The 12,706-nt window shown below is 45.7% G+C and overlaps 1 protein-coding gene across 2 annotated transcripts in view; it reads right to left on the bottom strand.

Annotated features, from left to right (window-relative positions):
* Glra1 (glycine receptor alpha 1) overlaps positions 1 to 12,706 on the bottom strand; it is a 79,939-nt gene continuing 67,233 nt past the window's right edge. The window contains exons 5-9 of one of the 2 annotated variants that reach the window (XM_027938707.3): positions 11,722 to 11,804; positions 10,336 to 10,473; positions 8,496 to 8,710; positions 6,892 to 7,038; positions 1 to 312 (exon numbers count right to left, since the gene is read on the bottom strand). In XM_027938707.3, the coding sequence (XP_027794508.1) occupies positions 1 to 312; positions 6,892 to 7,038; positions 8,496 to 8,710; positions 10,336 to 10,473; positions 11,722 to 11,804 (895 nt within the window). The remainder of the gene's footprint in view (positions 313 to 6,891; positions 7,039 to 8,495; positions 8,711 to 10,335; positions 10,474 to 11,721; positions 11,805 to 12,706) is intronic. The other variant, XM_027938708.3, reaches the window with a different exon arrangement.

Here is a 12,706-nt window from a genome sequence, read left to right as displayed (position 1 = left end):
TCACTGGTTGTGGACGTCCTCTCTGCGGACAATCTTGTAGATGATCCAATAGAACATGTTGAAGATGAGGAAGGCCATGGGGAAGCCAATGCGGGATATTTTGTCGATCTTCTTGGCCCTCTGGATGAAGAGTTTTCGCATCTCCTCCGGGGACTTGGATGGTGCGGGAGGCGGGTTGGTGGTGTTGTTGTTGTTGGCGCCTTTGACGGAAATGCCATCCTTGCCCTGCAGACAGGCTGGGCCCATGCCATAGGCAAAGTTGAAGCGGCCCTCTCCTGCCTCATCCTCCTGGAACAGATTCAACATGGGGCTCTACTTAAAATAAGACAGGGGCTGGGCACCCTCCCTGCAAGGCACTCCCCCGGGGCCAGGCCATGCCCATCTGGCTCTCCCTGATCCCTACAATGTACTCTCCCAGGTGTCTGAAGGCTTTTTGGCTGGCTGGGGAGTTCTGCCTTATAGAGGGGCGCCACTTGCATGCGGAAACAGGTGCAAACCAGGGGATGGGAATGTGGTTCAAATTCTGGAGGTCCATGCTAGATCTCAGCACCATCATGGGCTGGCAAATCCCTTCCTTCTGTGAGTCTCAGAGTTCTTCCACTTTTTCCTGTTAAGATTTACCTCACTACATTTCAAGGTTTTGACCCTCAGACATTTCATTGGGTCAATACTCAGTGCTGTGTAATGGATTTTGGTCTGAAGTTCAGAGGACAATTTGGACAGATCCCCTGTTTTGCCTCTGTTGCTTCCTTGCCCTGGTCCCCACCCCCTTGTTACCCAGGAGAGAACAAGAGATCTCAACCTTCCTGTTTCACAAGCCAGGGAAGCCATAGCTTCTTCCTGCCTCCTTTCCCCACGTCTCTGGAAGTTGTAACCTCTGGGTTTTTATGAAGATCTTGTTCATCATTTGGTTCCAACTTACCTTTTCAGGGTGCCCCTCCCCCATGTGCTTTGCACCTCTGCCAGCTTTGTTGGACTATTTCTGTTTCCCTTGTGCAAAATGCCTGTTTCCCTTATCCCACTGGCTTGTCCCTGCTCCAGGTCAGTGTGATCTTGCCCTGGCCTGAGTCATGGAAGCACTTTTGTCTGCTCTCGTCACATCCAGCCTTGCTATCTCTCCATGAAAATTCTGCAGTGGCATTGAAACTCCAGTATTTTGGTTTCAGCTGAACTGTTTGTTGATTCAGTGTGTGGTTCTGGGAACGTTTTATCAGCTCACATGGCCTTCCTAGATATGGAGCGCTTTTAGGATAGGAATTCTGTCTTTTGCTTGTCTCTGTGCAGGACAGGGCTAACCGAGAATAAGATATTCAATACAGAACTTGCCGGTGCCTCTCTGTCTCTACTTGTGCCACCCTAGGATGGGCCAGCATCTGGATTTGTTGCAACAACCTTTAGCTTAGTCTGGAGGCTGCCAGCCTCCCTGCCACCCCCCCCCCCCCCACCCATCTGGATTGTTATGAAAGAGATCTTATTGGTTATCTTTTTCTTGGAACTTTTTAATAGGGCTGCCATTGACTTCAGGAAAAAGAAAATCCTTAACATGGTGAGCAAGGCCTCAGATGACCTGGATCCTGTCTACCTCCAGTCTCGCTATGGCGTTCTCTAGTTAACTTTCTATGCCCCAGTCACCCTGCAGTATTTCCATATATTTGAAATACTTTGGATCTCTGTTCAAGTTGTCCTTTTTTCCTGGAATACAACCTAGCCCTGACCCTTGCCTCTGACTCCTCTTTTTTCTTCTTCTTTTCATTTTTTCTTTTTCTTTTCTCTTTCATTCATTCTTTTTTTTTTTTTTTTTTCCAGCACTGGGAATCACCCCAGGGTCTCATGCACTCTAGGCAAGAGCTCTGCTACTGAGCTATATCCCCCGTCTCTTTCTTTCTTTCGCCTAATTTCTTTCTCAGAAGTTCATTGGATTAGACAGAGGGGAATGAAGGGAGGAGTGGGGGGGGGTGAGAAGAAAAAAGAATAGAATGAACCAGACATAACTTTCCTATGTTCACCTATGAATACACGACCAGTGTAACTCCACATCATGTATAACCACAAGAATGGGAAGTAATACTCCATGTATGTGTAAAATATCAAAATACATTCCATTCTATGGTCACGTGTAACTAAAAATAACAAGAAAAAATATTATTTATTTATTTTTTAAAAAGCCTTCCCTGAGCTCCCAAGGAGAGGTTAGCTATGTGCTCAGTAAAAGTGCCCCCCATTCCCCGGCACTTTTAAAGCTCTTATTCCTGGGGTTTTTTGCCTAGAATGCAAGAGGCTCTAGGTTCCACCCCCAGCATTGAAAAAAAAAAAAGCTCTTATTCCACTGTACCTCCTTGACCAATGTCTGTCTCTCCCATTCGATTGTCAGCTCTGTGAAAGCAGAGGGAAAGCTTGTCATGGTCACTACAACCTCAACACATGTGAACAGGTCCTGGCACATGAGCTCAAAGTTGATTGAATAAATAAATGGTTACTCATACTTCTTCATCGTCACCAGCCTTAACTTCCTGGCTTTTGTTCATTTGTTTAAATGGGGTTGTATTCCTGGCACCGGGAGGGTCTGAGACTCATGATAAATGCCAGGGAAATGTTGGTCAAACGAATGAACCTGGTCCAACACCCTCACCACAGAAGTGGAGGAAATTAGGCAAACTCTGTTACACATAGGTTCTCAACAAATATTCATCTATGAGTAGGGCAATAGGAGAGGGCTTATTTCAGGCCAAGGAGAGTAGTACTTGCTGGCCAGATTACCAGGTTCGATACATGAAAGGGGTCTAGCTCTGACTCTGTGACATTTAAATATAAATTTGCCCTTGTGGAGTATTGAAGTACACTCAACATTTGGGCGGGCTGACTGTATTTATATGTAGGGAAGTACCACCACATTAACTTTCTATGTATCTTAGGAATGAATTATTCTCTGCCTTTCTCATCTGTTAAACACTAGAATGGAAGGAGCTGAGGTTTGGAACTGAAAGTTCCTCTGAGCCAAAAGATTATCAATTTCACATTGTATCTGGGAGAAAGGAAATTCCCTAGGAATGACCGGAAAGAAGCTTGCTATTCCTATTATAACCAGCAGGTGGCAGGAAACATCTGCCTATCCGCTGTTGGGGTTGAGGCTGGGGAATGGAGCTGGGGAATCTGGTAGTGTACCCTGGAACCTAGAGAGGTTGCTCATAAACCTGCTGAGTCTAGGCCTCACAGAATTTTCTAATAATCTGCCTAATGAGGCTGCCTAGGGATTGGAAGACTAGATGCTTTCTGCCCAACAAATGAGGTAGCATGGGAGAATGGTTAGAGTTGGGGAGTTTGGCCAAGATCACAGTCTTCCAGAAATTCAGGCCTGTGTCTAGTTCCTCTCTGATCACAATCTTGGGCCTAAAATCCCTTCTGCATACTACTGCTAAAAGGAGATTTCTGTGACCCACACTTGGATACCTCTAATGTATAAGCCTCAGCTGGAATGGCTTAATCCAAAGGAAGTTCTTTGCTATGATGCGGCCAAATCTGTGTCCTTGTAGTTTCTGAGATTTGGGCCAAGTTCAGAGTCCTTATGAATGAGGTCACATGAACTCAAATGTGCCCAACAGGACAGCGGAGAGAACTGCAAGTGCTCAAGTGAACAGCCTCATTAGGCAGTCTGTTAGAAGAGGTGGTGGTAATCTGGAGAATGCATTCTGTACCCAAAGACAGTTCCGGCACATGAATTTCATGTGGGATTGTGTGGCCAGTACGGTCAGATGCTGTGATTTTGTCAAGTGACACCAAAAGTGTGGTTTTAAAAAGATCTGAGCACCTTATTCTAGATTTTTTAAACGCTGCTGGCTAAATCCACGATATTTGCATTTTGAATTTAGCCTTCTTAGTACCAGTTAGTGACCTGTGCCTTGAGTTAGGTTTTACTTCTTGTTTATGATCTCATAAATTCAGAATTATGTTTATCTGCCTCACTGCTTAACAGATAAGAGCTCATGGTGTATGGTTAATGTTTTGGAAAGAACACCTTGAGCACTTCCCCTGCCTGTGCCATTTGTCCTTGCAGTGGGATCCTGGGGGCTTGCTCTGTCTCACTGTGGTCAGTGTCTCTCTTCAGTTGCAAGAGAGGAGAGAAAGAGATGATTTCTGAGATTCTCTTGCAGGAGGGAGCTGAGCAGGAGAATGTGATCAATTCTGGATAGTGGTTTTGTTCACACCTTACCTGGCTGGAGATAAAAGTTTTTGCTTTCCTTTAGGGGGGAATTGGGTATGGGGGATGTTGGAGCTAGCCTTTGGGAGTACAGTAGCTACCTGGTACCTAACCACAGGGGACTCCGTTTACACTGCCGTCTATGCAAATATACCTCCTGGAGTTGTATAGTGGTGGTGCCCAATTGAAAGGTTTGGTTTAGTCACATTTTTGGACATAGTCTTTCCAAATAAGTGTTTCCAACAAGTGTCTTTAGCAGAGGAAAATGCAGGGAAAATTAAAAAAAAAGGAAAATAAAAATGAATCCCAGAGGGCTGGGGATATAGCTCAGTTGGTAGAGTGCTTGCCTTGCATGCACAAGCAGCGCCCCCCCCCAAAAAAAAAAAAAATTCCAGAGACAATTGTATTTGGTCAGTTTCTTTCTTACATGTTATTATTATTATTTGGTACCAGGGATTGAACCCAGGGACACTTAAATGCTGAGCCACATCCCCATCCCTTTTTATATTTTATTTTTAGACAGGGTCTCACTGAGTTGCTTAGGACCTCACTAAATTGCAGAGGCTGGCTTTGAACTTGGATCCTTCTGCCTCAGCCTCCTGAGCTGCTGGGATTACAGCTGTGTGCCACCATGCCTGGTGCTTACATATTTTTTTAATAGGGAGTAGCTAGAAATCTAGTGGACAGTATAAAAAGGACTAAGGCTAGGGATCTTTTAAGATGGTCTAGTTGCAGAACCCACAGATCCCTTTCCCAATGCATGGTGATGTCTTAACTCCAAGGACTTCCTCTGTCTCAGAAGGGGGTGCCTCTTCCCTTTAGCACACTGCCAAAAGTCAACTGAATCATGTCACTGATGTTTAAGAAACACATTGATGGAAATGTGTGTGTAGTAACCATTTTAATTAATTTTTTTTTGTAGTTGTAGATGGACAGAAATGCCTTTAGTTTATTTGTTTTTTATTTTCATGTGGTTGGTGCTGAGGATCGAACACAGGACCTTGCACATGCTGGGCGAGCACTCTGCTACTGAGCCGCAGCCCCCACCCTCATTTTACTTTTTGACACAGCTTCTCCGCCATCCTCTAATTTGATCCCCACCAGTCTCTCCCAATTGACACATTGAGTCCATTTTAAGGCTGGTGAAACTGGGCCCAGAAAGAGACTAACTTGAAGTCATATTCTAAAGAAAATCCAGGAGCCAGAGGTTTTTTTGTAATTGATAGCATTCAGTAGTTATTTTAAATAGGTCCTTCTGAAGCTTGTAAGACCTTGGTATATCACAGGTGAGTGGTGTAACCTGATAGATCAGAGTGTCTGGGGTTCTTGATTGCACTAATCTGCCACTGGAAGTATTTCAGGGCAGGCTGTCTGACTGGAAGGCTTCCTCTTTATCCATTAGTGTGTTTCTCCCTTTGTTCAGTTGTTTAACAAGGCCTATTGTACGTTCATAATACATCAGGCTCCGTGTTAGGTACCAGACATGTAGTACTAAGCAGAACCAGACGTGGTCTCTGTCCTTATGGGCCTATAACTCAGTGACTAAGAGAAGGACATTAAACAATCACATGGTAGAATGTGTAACTATTGACCAACACAATGTTTAGAAGGATAGAAATCGAGTTCATTTGGAACATGGCCTTGGTTAGCACACACAGCACCTTTGTGCTCATTAGAAAAAAAAGGGGTCCCTTTCTCTAGGCATGTGAACTGGAGTCCTTTCAGATAAAGTCTCAAGCCAGAACATGGCTTAGGAAGAGTCCCTCCTTGGCTAGGGCCCTTGTAGGATACAAACTGCACTAACACACCTGATACCCTTATATGAAAGCCTTAACAAAGGACCTAGGCCTTCAGCAGCTGAGAACTGGACAGGAGTGGGTTGATATCAAGTGCGGTGGTGTACTGGTACTGGAAAAGCAAGAAGAGAAGAGAGAATGCGATGTCTGATGTCCTTTGTGTACGAGGAGCTAAGAAAAAAGCTATTGTGGTTGGTGATCAGACAGCAAAGGGATGAGGCTAGAGAGGGAAGTGGAATCTCTGATCCCCAGGAGAAAGGTCTTGTGGGGAGGTCAATATGGTCCAGGGCGGGGGGTGGTTGGATCCAACAGGCTGCCCTCTCCCCAATGGCATTTAATAACCTCTGAGTTAACAGATGTTGGTGACTTTTAAAAGACAGCCTGCCAAAAGTTCCTTTATTCAATCCCCACACTGGGAGGAGGATTTGCTTGTGGCCCCTCCCTGGGGACAGGCAATAAAGACCTGGAACCTTGACATTCTGTTTTAAGATCCCGCCTTTTCTAGCACAGTTTCCTTCTGGAACCAAGCCCAGTGAAGTAACGTAGTCTCGCAGAAAAAAACCAACACACGTCTCCCACCCTCCCGTCTTTAGGTATACAGTTAGCTATTACCTTGACCCTTCAGCTTTTGCTCCATTAGTTCTGCCTTTAGGTAACCTGGTAATTTCTGCGTGGTTGCCATCATGATTGTAGGAGTGACCGCCTGTTGACCCAACTAGGTCATTATGTGGGGTGTGGGGCGTGAAACTAAAGATCTCTAGGACTTTAATTCCTATTTCTTGCTTGCCTGGCCCAATGAGAAGGATAGCCCAGGGAAAAAAGGTATCACAAGACAAGACTGCTTGGAACTTTCCACCCACTGCCAGCTGTCCCTCCTTAGGTAGTGACCCAAAGGCCTACCTTGTGATGTCTCCGCTTCCTCCTGAATCGGAGCAGCTCTTTGTGTTGCCGAGACACAAAGTTGACAGCGGCGTACTCTAGCAGGGCTGAGAACACGAAGAGCAAGCAAACTGCCATCCAAATGTCAATGGCTTTCACGTAGGATACCTGGAGCGAGGGTAGGGAGAAACGCAGCGGGGTGAGAGCCGAGGAGAGTGGAACAGCAGTCCCCCTTTACCTCCCATTTTATTTTCCACAGTTTCAGATGTGACCATGCTCCTAAAATATTAAATGGAAAGTTCCAGAAATAATAACTTATCAGTCTTAAGTTGCACAGTGTTCTTAACTGTGTGATGAAATCTGGCATGATCCTGTCCCATCCTGTCCAGAATATGAAGCATTCCTTTGTGCAGCATATCCATACTATCTCTGTTACCCATCCACAGGTCACTTGGTAGCTTTCCTGGTTATCAGAATGAAAGTCAAAATATTGATGTCTTGTGTTCAAGTAATGCTTATTTTACTTAATCATTGCCCTAAGGCACAAGAGCAGTGATGCAGGTAATTTGCATATGCCAATTTGGATATCTCTCACCATAGCATAGATGAGTCTGTCATTTTTAAGAAGGACTTGCTTGCAAAGTTGACCCTGGACTGGTGTCTGGGATCTTGCATTTGGGGACTGTTCCTACTTTCCCTAACTGATGAGCATGGCTCACTGTACTGTAATTGCTTATACAAGAACATGCTTTATGCTGAACTTTTGATTTCCACCAAGGAGTCTGAAATTTTGGTACATGTTAGGCAGAAAGTACCAGCCCCCAGTTAAAATTTTGGGTGCTCAGTACCAAGAGAGTCTCTGCCTCTCTGGACAGATGTATCATGCGTCTACAGTTTTGTTGTTTGAATAAGTAAGCTCTTTGTGACTCCTTATGGGACGGAGAGAGTTAAGAAGCCAGACATGGATTCCTGTGTCTGCTTGTGTTATTATAATTTATTAATATATCCTTAGTTTGTTACTATGATAAATCTTAGCTGGGAGTGCAAGGGTATATACTGAGTCCTGAGTCCTGTCAGCTCTCTGAATGTGGCGATGGTCTTGGAGACCCCTGACACAACTATTTACTATTTACCGTGAAAGGAGAAGAATATGGTAATTAGCTCTAAATGTGCATGGGGGAGAATGCGAAGTTAAGAATTTGAGGTTTTTGGAGACAGGGTCTTGTGACGTTGTTGCTCAGGCTGGTCTGGAACTCCTGGGCTCAAGAGATCCTCCTGCCTCAGCCTGTGGAGGAGCTATATATCACTGCACTTGGCAAGTTTTAGTTTTCCTTGTTTTTTTTTTTTTGTGTGTGTGTGTGTGTTTGCAAAGTTGAGTTTGAATAGTAGATGAAACAGAGTATGTGTCTAGTGATAGTAGAGAATGGAGCAGAAGGTGGTGTCTGGCAGCCTGTATGGAATGCAATGTTGAGCCTGGTGCAAGGTTGGATGGATTAGAACACTGGACCGTGAACATATAGTAGGTAAACACCTACTGATAAGTTCCATATGCTCCCCACGTCTCTGGCAGTCTAGGCAGATGAGTGCTGTCTTTTTCTGTGCAGGTGTTCTGCAGTGTCACTGACCTTGGGCAGGGATGCTCTGGAGCCAGAGCTCTGAGTGGTCATGGTGAGCACAGTGGTGATGCCCAGGCCCACACGGGCTGGTGCTGCATCCATGTTTATCCAAAAGGAAATCCATGAGAGGATGACGATGAGCAGGCTCGGAATATACATCTGGATCAGATAATAGCCCATCTGCCGCTCCAGGTGGAACCGCGCCTCAATACAGGTGAATTTACCTGTAAGAAATTATAGTGAGAACACAAGTTAGGCTGGTGGGCGGGAGCAAAGGGTTTGGGGTCAAATAGCCTTGAGTGGAGTTCTGGTTCAGCCACGCATTAGCTGTGTGCTTCGGCAAGAGTATGAATGGCTCTGTATCTGTTTCCTCATCTGTGGTTAATTGGGGATAATACAGTTTGTCCTCCATAACAGCAGGTTCTACATTCATGGATTCAACCAAATGCAGGTAGAAAATATTCAGAAAAAAAAAGCATCTATAGTGAACATGTATGGACATTTTTTCTTGTTATTATTCCCTAAATGGTAAAGTATGATATGTATTTACATAACATTTGCATTGTATTAGGTATTGCAAGTAATTTAGATAAAGTACACAGGAGGATGGGTGTAGGTTATGTGCCAATACTACACCATTTTATATAAAGTTCTTCAGCATCCTTGGATTTTGGTGTCCAGTGGGGGTCCTGAAACCAATCCCTTGTTGATACCAAGGGATGGCAGTAATAGTAGTAGTAGTAGTAATACATACTTCATGTGGTTATTCGTATGGTTATTGTGAGGATAAAATGAGATGATGCTTTTGAAGAACTTAGCACAATCCTCAGATATTATAAATGCTTGGAATTGTTACTTGTCTCCATCATCATCATCATCATCATCATCATCATCATCATCATCATCATCAATATCACCATCCTTGACCTTGGTCCCCACTCCCTCCCTTGTCGTGAGCATGTCCTGTACTTTCACTTGCTCAGGGATGAAGACAGTGCCTTTGGAGGCTCTGAGACTTCTCTGAGCTGACCCAGAAGAGGATCCCAGATGGACCAGAATCCAGGCTTTCTGTCTCTTCAACTGGGATTTCTATTTGCACCAGAGCCTGGAGTGGCTTCTCTCAGTTCCTCCCCTTCACCCCTTCTTCTCTGTGACCTGCCACCAGTCAATACCTTTCCTCTCAGCTGGGTTCAGACAGCAGCTCCCCACCAGCCTGCCAGCTGGCATGCCAGTTCACTGATTGTCCCCCACAGCGCTTCCGTGAGCTCTCCCCCAGTCTGTGACAGGGCATGCAAAGCCAGTCTTGATCCAACACCAGTTCATTCCCGTATCGATCTCCCCGCCAAGGAGAGACAGGGTGTGAGCTAAGCAGTTGTGGTTTTCCTCTCTTCCTGTGGCTCCCAGGTGAGTGGACCCCTTCTAACTAGTTACTACAAGGTAGCTCCCTCTTGCTTAGGTCTCGCATGAGTATTCTCTATACTTTTGCCCTATCAGAAATGCCAATTCCTGGGTGATAGGGACTGTCCTCCCAATATGAGTTCTTCCCTTCAGCCTTAGGAACGGGATCCATTCTGCTACCTCGAATAAAGACTGTTTTTACCAGCTTCCCTTGTAATTAGGTATGGCCTAAACTTAAGTTACTTACCCCAGGACTCACGGGGAGAAAATTTCAGAACCACTTTTTGGTTTCAAAACCTGTTCTCTTAACCACTAGGTGATAAATACAGATCTGTGTGCACCACGGGCACTGTACAAGCACTATAGAATCAGTGATAGAATATGAGCATTTGAGATGACCTCTGGTCCTGGTTGGGGGTGGGATCTGAGGACAGCAACCCCGCATACCTACCTGTGTTGTAATGCTTGGTGCAATATCTCAGGTCCTTCTCTTCCTTCAGGATAAACTGGGGCAGGGTTAGTCCATCTGCCACCTGTACAGCTCCTTGCTCCTGCCACTCAAAGATGAGGTCATTCATGGTGTATCCAACTGGGATGGGATGAGAAGAAGCGGCAGTGATCACCTAGGGTCACTTGTTAGAAGCGCGTTGGGGTTAGGGTTAGAGGCTGGGCGAGCCATCAGTCACTCGATGGAACTCACGGGATCATGCAGCCTTCTCTTTCTCACAAAGGAGGGCAAAACTTTGTTTATACCTCCCCCACAACCCTCCCCCACTCCTTCCTCCATGTTGTGCCTTAGCTTGTCCTGGTGCCCTCCCCTGCCCCCATGCTGCAGAGCAGTTGACACCTGCTGCTCTGCCTGCACACCATCCTGGCCAGCCCCCTCTTTTTCTTGCACTAGATTTTCTTGGGGGGGGGGATGACTCTACTGTTCACGTTCATGGTAGGACTATCTGCTGGGAGGGGATAAGGTATGAAATAGTGGCACCAGCTAGACTAATCAGACTCTCTGCCCCAGGACTTTTGACTCTTGAGAGAGGTAAAGAAGGTTCTGAGTTGGCTGGTACTGATTCCCCTCGGAGGCGGTGCTCCAAGCAAATGGTCCATTAGTTCCCAACACTTAAATGCTGTGCTCTGGTTCTTGAACTTTTAAGTTAATCAGTTGGTTTCTATGTTTGCAATGTAGGAAGTCAGGTTTTCTTTCTTAGCAGTACTGGGGATTGAATCCAGGGGGACTCTACCACCGAGCTATATCCCAGGCCTTCTTAGTTTTATATTTTGAAAGATTCTCACTAAGTTGCTCAGGCTGGGCATGAACTTGTGATCCTCCTGCTTCAGCTTCCAAGTTATTGGGCTTATACACATGGGCCACCGCACCTGCTTCCAATCTGTTAAAATCCTGGTCCTTCACAAAGCCTCCAATACCCTCTCCTTCCAGTAGAGGAAAAGACTCCTCTGCCAAGTGGCTGCAGCATTTGCATGTCTAACAACATTTTTAGCACTGGCTGCCCTTAGTAAGAGTTACTTGTGCAGTCAGTTGCCTCTCCTCTGCTGAAGTGAACATCACTGGGAGTTCATGGATCTTGGCCTATTTGAGATCTTTCTCCTCAGTTCCTGATAAGCACAGTCACAAGAGACATGGAACAATGCTTGTTTGGAGAATGCTGTTGACTCCAAACTTGGGCCTCGGTTGAAGAAGGTAAGGGCAGTTATATTTCTAGTGTATTTTCTACAAGCAAAGCCCTTATGTAGTATTTTGAGTTTTTACAGTGTTTTTTTTTTTTTTTTGGTAAATGGGAGCCTGGTTCTCTAGAAAGGACTCATGCAAAGGACTCACAGCTTTCCAGTTGCATGATACAGGTCTGGACATCCATGGGGAAATTCTTCAAGTCCATGGGGCAGGCCAGTGTCAGAGTGATTCTAGGAAGACAGGGAGTTAAATGATGCTGAATCCATATTCAGAGAGATTACATCTCCATCCTAGTTACTAGCAGAAAAGCAATTATTCCGGACAGGGAAAGAAGATCAAAAAACTAGTGTTCATTGAATAAATGTATGCATATTTCGAAGTTCCTTATATGGAAGTAGAGGCTTAGAGAGGCCAAGTAGCTTGTCTAAAGTAACTCGGAGTCAGAGGAACTTACAGGTTTCTTTGGAGTCTGTCTAGCTTCTAGAGACCCATCTTTAATAGGCTGCCTGGAGGTCAGGGGCTCCTATTCTGACTCTTCTGAAGAGACAGAATCCAAGTTATCAATGGAGCTGTACCAGGTTCAGGCATCCTCCCAGGGGCTGTAAGTGGATCCTGACTGCCTCCCCTCACATGCTGGGCTCCTTAGAAGTTATTTCAAAGAGGGCCCCTGTCTGCTGAAGGTTCACACCCAGCTGACACATCTGTGGGCTTCTGCCAGGGTCAGGTGGCAGTCGGCACGATCCCCAGGATTCTGGGCTAGCTATTTATTTCGGGTTGTTCAACCTTTGCCAGGGCTGCAGGCTTTCCCCCCTCAGGGGAATGGACGCCTGTGGCTGGGGCTGGGATATGAGACTTCCGCTGGAAAGGCTTTGCCAACATCAAAACGCCCACTGCAGGTGGCAAGGAAGAAAAGCTCTCAGATCACCAGGCCAACTCCCTCTTCTGACAGGTGGGGACACTGGGGTGCAGGGGAGAATAGATTGGGACTTATCTAAGGTTGCAGAGCAAGCTGATGGCTCAGCCAGGAGGCAAAACCATGTCTCTGAGCCTTTGGACTCAGACTACCAGTGGGGTTGGCTCTTGTGTTGCTGGCTGGTTTTCCTGCAGCGCTGTCCTGCAATGTTCCCCGTCA

The sequence above is a fragment of the Marmota flaviventris genome, chromosome 5, assembly GCF_047511675.1.
Source record: "Marmota flaviventris isolate mMarFla1 chromosome 5, mMarFla1.hap1, whole genome shotgun sequence".
NCBI classification, from domain to species: domain Eukaryota; kingdom Metazoa; phylum Chordata; class Mammalia; order Rodentia; family Sciuridae; genus Marmota; species Marmota flaviventris.
The sequence above is the reverse complement of the archived record's forward strand: the minus strand, read 5'-3'. Positions and strand labels throughout refer to the sequence as shown.